The sequence below is a fragment of the Acomys minous genome, assembly GCF_964271855.1.
Source record: "Acomys minous genome assembly, chromosome: 16".
Lineage (NCBI taxonomy): Eukaryota > Metazoa > Chordata > Mammalia > Rodentia > Muridae > Acomys > Acomys minous.
Genome location: NC_140498.1, coordinates 94,703,927 through 94,712,172, shown reverse-complemented (window position 1 = coordinate 94,712,172; position 8,246 = coordinate 94,703,927). Strand labels below are relative to the sequence as shown.

At 54.5% G+C, this 8,246-nt stretch overlaps 1 protein-coding gene across 1 annotated transcript in view; it reads right to left on the bottom strand.

Moving 5' to 3' along the window:
- Positions 1-81: 81 nt before the first annotated feature.
- The window catches only part of MYO1H (myosin IH), a 60,568-nt gene continuing 52,403 nt past the window's right edge, over positions 82-8,246 (bottom strand). The window contains exons 22-32 of the mRNA XM_084761402.1: positions 6,867-6,935; positions 6,080-6,164; positions 5,316-5,475; positions 4,532-4,615; positions 3,820-3,913; positions 3,616-3,671; positions 2,685-2,820; positions 2,462-2,532; positions 2,242-2,339; positions 1,320-1,419; positions 82-542 (exon numbers count right to left, since the gene is read on the bottom strand). Coding sequence (XP_084617528.1) covers positions 519-542; positions 1,320-1,419; positions 2,242-2,339; positions 2,462-2,532; positions 2,685-2,820; positions 3,616-3,671; positions 3,820-3,913; positions 4,532-4,615; positions 5,316-5,475; positions 6,080-6,164; positions 6,867-6,935 — 977 coding nt within the window. The 3' untranslated portion in view covers positions 82-518. The remainder of the gene's footprint in view (positions 543-1,319; positions 1,420-2,241; positions 2,340-2,461; positions 2,533-2,684; positions 2,821-3,615; positions 3,672-3,819; positions 3,914-4,531; positions 4,616-5,315; positions 5,476-6,079; positions 6,165-6,866; positions 6,936-8,246) is intronic.

The window sequence follows — 8,246 nt, the reverse complement described above, 5'->3', positions numbered from 1 at the left end:
CATACAACAATAGAGCAAGGCCGCACAGCCTACTTCCAAGTCATTTTTCAGTAGAGCTTAAACACTGAGAGGAAGCTGAGGGGCTTGTGAAAGAAAACAAAAGGAATCAGCTGCTGTTGCAGGAGACCCTAGCCCTCCTGTGGGAGTGGAGCCTGTGGGGGCCAGCCCAATCCCTGCCAGAACGTGGGTGTCACTTACAGCAGAGTTCAAATTGTGCATCTCAACAAAATCCCCTTCAGAGGCACAGAGTCCGCCACCCCCCTACAGTGACTTCTTGGTGTGCCTAAATTGGGTTCTACTGGGGGCAGGGGGATGACTCTGTGTCGGCTCCCAGGAAAAATTGAACGCAGTGCCACCTGGCACCCATGAAGCTGAGGTCTGGCTTTGCCATAGCACAGGTTCCAAGAGCCTGCTGGCACTTTCCTTGAGCGTGGGTAATTGGACCAAATCCCTGCTTGCTCAGTGCTTTCCTCAGCTGGAGCAGAAGTAGTGGCCGTGGAGGGCAGGGTCATCTGCTGTCAGGTCTTCTTTCCTGCTGACACCTGGGGAGGGGGACACCTGGCTTAGAGCCTCAGCCCTGTGCCCTGGAGAAGCAGCCACCACCGGGAGCCCCTCTGCCTCCTAAGGAACCAGCCAGGTTAGAAAGTGGTACAGAGGGACCGTTGGCATCGTCAGCCTTGGGTAGGCATGGGGGAAGGTAAACTGCGTGGCCACACAGTCCTGCCAGCATCGCACATCACTGACCCTTCCTCACGTCAAAGTGACCCTTCCTTTCACTCGTCCCTGATGGGGAACTGCACTGTGAAAGATACTTGAGCTGTTCATACATGCAAACTAGTGTGTGTGTGTGTGTGTGTGTGTGTGTGTGTGTGTGTGTGTGTGTGTGTGAGAGAGAGAGAGAGAGAGAGAGAGAGAAACTTAAACTTAAGTGTATATGGAAAATGCATCTCATAGATTCCTCAGCACCAGAACACATCCTCAGCCTGTGAGGACTTCGTGACCAGCATGTGGGGAGCTCAGCAGTGGTTTTAGATCTGAGCCGCCTTAGGCCCAGGACCTTTTCATCTCAGCTGGGACCTGAGCACATGGCAGAGCCTTTTGTGAGGCAGCAAACAGCTGGGCTTTAACGCATGAAGATGGCAGCTATTTCATGTGAACCTGGGTTCATGACACCTGCCCCGCCCCTACCCCCCAGCTCACTCACTACTGAGTCGCTGTGACAAGTATCACAGCACAAATCAAGGCTGAGGGGAAGCGAACTGGCTCTTGCCTTGTACATGTACACCCCATCTGGCGCTTCCTCCCACGCAGCCACTCACCACTGTTAACTGTCCGTCTCTGTCCTTATAGACTTGGTCTTCTGCTCCAGTCTCAAAGACTATTGTGCCTTCTTTCCCAGGACCGACGTAGAACTGTAAACTTAGAATAGGGACTGCCAAGTTACTGACAGGCTCTCAGTCTGACGTAGCTGATAACTGAGTTCCTGCTTTACTTCACTGTTGGTTCCGTTAGAAGGATGTCCTTACAGATGGGCAGTGACAGGATTCTGGAGTCACTGTCACATCAGTTCGGCCCTCTAAAGGGTCATCTGATACATAAATAACAGCCTGCCAGGTCCCTGCTGAAGCCCACAGCCACCCAAGGAGTCCTCTGAGTTCCATCAAGGTAGATGCACTTTTAAGAGGACACACTCGCTCTCTACCTATGAATTCACGATTGGAGTGTGAGAGCTGGGGGCAGAGAGCAGACCTCTGTCCGGGAGCAGCTGGCTGGAACAGGAGCCGTGCAAACGCAGGCGCGAGTGCCTGGGGGCAGCAAACAGGAGGCCACACAGTCTCACTGCCAGCCTCCTGCCTCAGGCATGCTGGGTAGCCCGAGCTCACTTGGCACAGCTAAGGGGCTGTTGGAGTGCTGCTGAGAGATGGAGGGGTCTCTATCTCGGTGCCAGTTCTTCCCCACCCCCAAAGAATCCGGCCCTTCTGGCCAGTCCACAGGCACCTGCAGCACTGCACCTGGCCTTTGAAGAGCCGTCCTCCCACAGCAGGGGTGGACCTGCACCCTCTGGGCCGCTGGGTGAGTACTAATTGGTCCCCTCTGTGGAGCCTCTCAGTCCAGTAGGAGGATTCCTCGCCCCCCTTCTTTTACCCCCCCCCTTTAAAACTCACCCCCCCCCCCCCGCTTTTGCTGGAGGAGGCAGGTGGAGCTCGGCCGGCAGCCTTGTAACAGTGAGTGAGCCCCTACCTTCCTTGAACAACACGGACGGCATGCTCCTTCTTAGTCAGCATGGCGAGTTTGGTGGCCACCTCAAACACGTGCTCACACTGCAGGATGACGTCCCCCTGTGGAGGGAGTGGCAGCGGGGTTCGTTGAGTACCTTAATATGGAGGCTCCTCAGCGCTCAGCCTAGGGAAGCAAGCTGCTATGGCTGAGCTGAGCAGCAGAGGCCAGAAGCCGAAGTTACCTTTTGCTGTTTGTCGGCTGGTGAGACGTGAATGACCAGGATTCCGTCACTCAGGCTGCTGGTGGACACGCCTACGACAGATCCAGACTTCAGCATTAATAAAGAACAGGACTTGGGTTTGGACACCCAGCACCCATATAAAAGCGAGACTTAGCACAAGCATCTGTAACCCCAGGCGGGTGGGGTGAGCGACCCGGAAGAGTGTCGTCTGCCCAGGGCTTACCTCTCAGCGCTGAATACTCTATCTTCTGCTTGATTTTGGAAAGCTCCACCACATACGCCGCTCTCAGGGTGAGGAGGAGTTGGCGCTGCCGGGCCTTGAAGCCTTTCCTGTCATACTTGATAACCGGGGCGCCATACTGCAAGGTGGCTAGTGTCACCAGGAGGGGAATGCTACCTCACCAGGGGCTGCAGGGGACAGAGCCTCTCCGCTTGGAACCACGTGGCTCTGTCTCAGGCATGCGGCCTGACTCAGCTCTTATAGAAACACTCTTGTGCTGTTGCCCTGTGCCCTGGCTCTGGAAGATTGCGATTCGGAGGGAGCTCTGCCTTACTGCTGCCCCCCCCTCTGCCCCCCCCCCCAGAGGAAACTGAGGCTGCGGCTCCAGCCTCCCAGGTGCGCTGAGAGGAGAGCATGCAGGGTCCCTAGGGTCTCATAGCCAGAGGGCAATCTCCATTCTCTTGTGCTGCTTTTCTCCAGAACCAAGCAGCAGAGAGCAGCCACCAACACGTGAGCAAGAACTCCCTCACACAGTCACCCCACAAACCACATACGATTAGACGCAGTGACCTGCCCGAGACCCCCTGGCCGCTGTGCTGAGCCACCCACCAGCGTCAGTACTGATGGGGTTGTCAGTCCACTACCCCTCACTAACTTGGTGTCTCATGGTAAAGGTCCTGGCTACATCTGTTTCACAGAAAAGCAAACCAAGATGGGTTAGGGGCTGACAGACAGAGTGTGGGATTGGCTGTAGCCCTCTGTTGGCAAACGCCACTGGTAACCTTAATGTCCAGAGTGACTGTGAGGAGCCCCAAAGAACCATGCTGCACCCTTGTGTTTAAGCAGCAGAGACACAGGAAAACACGGCCTTGGCCTCAGGCATGATAATAAGGAAGGGTCTTGATGGGAGCCACACACAGCGGCGTTGTCGTACCTGGATTTTCTCAGTGCCGAGCAGTTGAAGCACTTTGGGATTTATGTCGCCTTCACCTAGGGAAGGAACCGGAACAGCAGGGGTCGTCACCAGTCCTGTGAGGAAGACCTGCTGTCTGCTGGGTCTGTGTTCCTCCCTGCTGAGGCCTCAGCTGAGGGCAGAATCCCCACCTCTCCCACGCCTTCTGCCAGGAGATGCACTTACCCAGCCGGCTGCTGGCAAAGGCTTGGTTTAAGCTCTCCTCATAGCCTTCCTTCTTCCCCTTGAATATTTCACTCGTGACCACCTTCTGCTGCATCTGGGAACAACAGTTCAGAGCGTAGAGCCACGGCCCTGGGCTGTTTTTGGACAGCTTCATTACAAATGCTCTACAGCTTACCCTGGTGGAGAGTGGGCTGGTACCTCTGTGAGTCCCTTACCCACACCCATTTCCTATGGTGGAGCTTTCGGGGAGCATCATCTCTCTTAAATCAGAGCTCTGCAACTCCGGCCTTAGGCAGCTTGTGGCCCGGTGCTTGGGTTTGTAAATAAAGCTTTATTGGGACACAGCTATGGCGTTCATGTTTACATGTCTGTGACTGCTGCTTGCCATAGCAAGAGAGCAGTGGAGCAAAGGGAATACATCCCAGAAAGCCTCAAAGATGGACTCTGCAGCCTTTCATAGAAAAGACCACAGGTAAGAGTCCTCAGCACGGGCCTGCCTCATGCAGTGCAGGGGCCATCTGGATTCTGTTCCCATGGTGGCAACACAGGGATGCTGATTGTAGCAGCTGATATTCCTCAGCACCTCTACATGCCATGGGAATAGTGTGACCCTTGGCTTATCAGTGGGTGGCCAGTTGATTGAGTGCTAGTAACATGACTTGGCAAGCCTGGTCCCCACGACCATGCAGATGCCATGTGTCGTCCGCCCTACCATGGCTTTCCTCTCAGCTGAGACGCTGCGGCAGTACTTCCGAACAAGGTTCCTCATGCACATCTTCCTGAGCAGATTGGAAGCCTGTGTGGAGAACACGCATGCTCTCACCTGTTCTCACGTGTCTCACTCCCTGCCTTGGGTTGTGGTGACCCACATGGCAGCTTTAAGACAGGTCGTGGCATCAGCATCCTACGCTCGAGGCAGCTGGCCTTCTGGTCCCCCTCCGCAGGCCAGCACTGCTGAGCTAGATTTTGCTAACTTAGATGTGAGGAGAGCCACTAAGGAGGCGTCTTACACAGTGGGGCTTCCGTGGAGCCCAGGAATCTTAACGGTAGCTGCCACCATAGAATAGCAGTACTCAACCTGTGGGTTTCGGCCCCTTTGGGTCGCATATCACATATTTACGGTATGACTCATAACAGCAAAATTTTAGCTGTGAATTAGCAACGAAATAACTTCATGGTTGGGGGCATCAGAGCACGATCTGCATTAAAGAGCCGCAGCCTTAGGAAGGAATGCTCTAGAACTGTCATTGTGTAACCATGGCAGATACGTCATGGTGTACGTATCTGTAATCTCAGTGCTTGGGATGCTGAGGCAGGAAGCGTACACACTTGAGGCCAGCCTGGCCTATATAAGAACCTGTATTGTCTGAACAGGTGTCTGTCGCTTTCATACCGGCACTGAGGAAGGCTGAGGCATTCCATTTCTTCTGAGACATGTTTGCAAAAAAAGACTTTGAAAAGCAGCCCTGTCGGCAGCAACATCAGCATCCACTCACATTTTCCAGGATGCCGGGGGGCCTCAGCCAGCTCTGGTCCAGCACACTCTTTGGCACGTGGTAGCGAAGATTCAAGATGTAGTTCTTCCTCACAAGCACCACAAACTCCTCATTGTCAGGACACAGGGGTTTGTCACGGTTGATAAAGCCCTTGACGAACCTCCAGAGGAAAGTGACAAAGGTGGCCGCACAGCCACACAGGCCAGGAACCAACAGTGTGGCATCCTCAGCCTGCCCCAGCAGCGTGCTTTGCTCCACCCACGGTGCTTTCTGTTTTCATGAGCTGGTGTCAGTTGCCAGTTAAAAAATGAGCATCGCCTAAAAGCCAGACTTCGGCTTTTCCTGAAGAGCGAGGCAGGCCACACTGGGAAGAACGGTGACAACGGGCCTCCTGATCAGCTGCAGTCCTCACCACACCTTGTCTGGTCCCCATGTGACTAAATGAGACCACGACAACCAGCTGAGCTGAGAGCTAACAGTTGGGATTCAGAGCAGGCCGACAGCTGGGTTCCCAGCATGCTCTGAGGGCAGATCTTTCCTTACAAACCAAAAGCACAGCTGAAGAGATGGGTTGGTGCACTTGCTCAGTCAGAAGTTCAGGCCCTAGTGCCCTCTGCTGGAATGCGCCCACACTCACACACACCCGCTCACACATACACAGACACGCATTCCCCACCTCCCATACACACCCTGAGAAACAATCACAGGAACCCTGCCAAGTCTGTGACCCCAGCGCGCTGGTCCCTGTGGTGCTGAGCCGTTACCTCCGAATGGTCTGCACCGCCCACTTCCTCCTCTTGATCTCCTTCCGAGCCAGGGCGCCACGCCAATGGGCTTCTAGCTTGGTAGCTGAAAGAATCCACCGCTGGCATTAGAAGGTAGCTCAGTCATGCAACAATAAGGAAGGCTTTTCTAGAAGGATCTACCCACTCAGTATATGACTGCCCACCCGAGGGCCCTGCTGGCCCTGTGCTCGGAGCCTGCATGCCCCAGGGTGACAGGATGCTGAGCAGGACGGGAGGGGCTGTCCTGAGGCCTTCGTGGGAACCACACTTGGCACATAGAGACTAGTTTGTTTTTACCCAGGGCTGACTTTTAGACACCACATTCAAAGATGGAGATTGATAAACAAACGGGCATAAAAAGCCAGGCCCTGTTTGTCTCATGCTTTAATAGTTTTCTTTCCCGTGTGTGCGTGCGTGCGTGCGTGCGTGCGTGCGTGTTGGGTTTCCTTGTTTTCTTTTTCTTTTTGGTTTTTTTGAGATCCCAGTGCTAGAGCACGGAGGAGGAGGCTCCCGGGGACTCGCCAGCCACTCTGGTCAAGTCAGCTCCACGCACAAAAAATACAGTGAAGAAAGAAGATTCCCAGCACTCACCTGCAGCTTCCACAAGCGCACACGTGTGCGCACCAACACACATGCATTATTTGCGAGTGGTTAAGGCAGTGTGTGCTATGATCTCAGGATGAATCTGAGCGGCCCCAGACAAAGGTGTGAGGATGGGGGTGCACAGAGAGGGCACGGGCTCGCCACGCTTCCGCGCAGTCCTTACCTGCTTGTCTCTTCCTCACGTATTCTCTCCTTCCTAGGCAGCCTTTGTATGTGGCTTGGATTCTTGAAACTTAAAATAAAATGAAAGTTTTGGTGAGTTGGCGTCTCTGTCTTTGATCATGATTTCCGGAAGCAGGACCAGCTTCCAGAGTGGGCCTCGAGAGCCTACAGTATAACCATTTTTGGGAAGCTAACAGTGTTGGAGAGACAGGAGCAGCTGGTGCCACTAGGCCTGGCTCCCAGGCACCGTGTGGTTCTCTCTCCTTCCACAGGAAAGGAGGCGGAGTGAGGGTGCCCAGTTCATGAGCCATCCTTACGGCCCATCCACAGGGCGGGAAGGACATCTACACATCTCAAGTGCAAGATATAGGCTCACATAGAGATGTCTGGTGGCCTTAAGGTGACATCAGCACTGAGCAGTGTGAACCCCAGAGCACCCCACAGCTCCAGCCTTCATCACCTCCCCAACCTGTATAGTGACTGAGGTCAAGTTCAGAGAAGGACCCTGCACAGCCAGCAACAGCACGTCCTCCAGGAAGAGGTGCTGACCCGAACCCCACCCCCCACCCCGGAGGCTGGCTAAGCCAGTGCCTGCATCTCAGCCAGGTGGGTGGCCAGGGGCACTTGCTGCTGGAGGAGTGGCTCAGTGGTAGAGAGCTTGCCTCGAGCGTGCAACCATCAGGCCTTGAAGCCAGACAGGCCCAACTCCAGGCAGCTCTGCTGCTGCCCAGCTGTGGTACTCGGCAGCTCACGGTGCCTCTGTGTGCCAGCTTCCCTGAACACACAACGGGCGCAGCATTATCTGCTCACAGGCTTGTTCTGGGAGCACGACTTTTAGTGCACACAGCAGGGAGCAAGGACCCCCAGGGGCTCAGTGTGCACCGTGTGCTCAGGCCAGCTTAGGTTTCCAGTCAGCGAAGCACCTGGTACCCCATCCAGCAACTACCACTTGACACTCACAAGGACACCATGGCCGCAGGCTTTGAAGGCACAGCTGTTGTCGTCAGATACACAAAGGAAGTTGTGAAACCTGAACTGGTGGGGGGAGGGCAGGGCCCATGACTTTACACCTCAGTGTGTGGAAGGCTGCCATCATAGGATGAGACGCACCAGACTGCCCACACCTGCTCACGGAGCCCATCAGTTCAGAGCCCATCCCATAAGCTTGCCCCGCACCTTCATCCCTGGCTCTGACGTGAGGCCTTCTGACACATCACACACCATGTTTTTTGTTTTGTTTTGTTTTTTGTTTTTAAAGATGTATTTGTTTATTGTGTATACAGTGCTCTGCCTGCATGTACACCTGCAGGCCAGAAGAGGGCACCAGATCTCATTATAGATGATTGTGAGCCACCATGTGGTTGCTGGGAATTGAACTCAG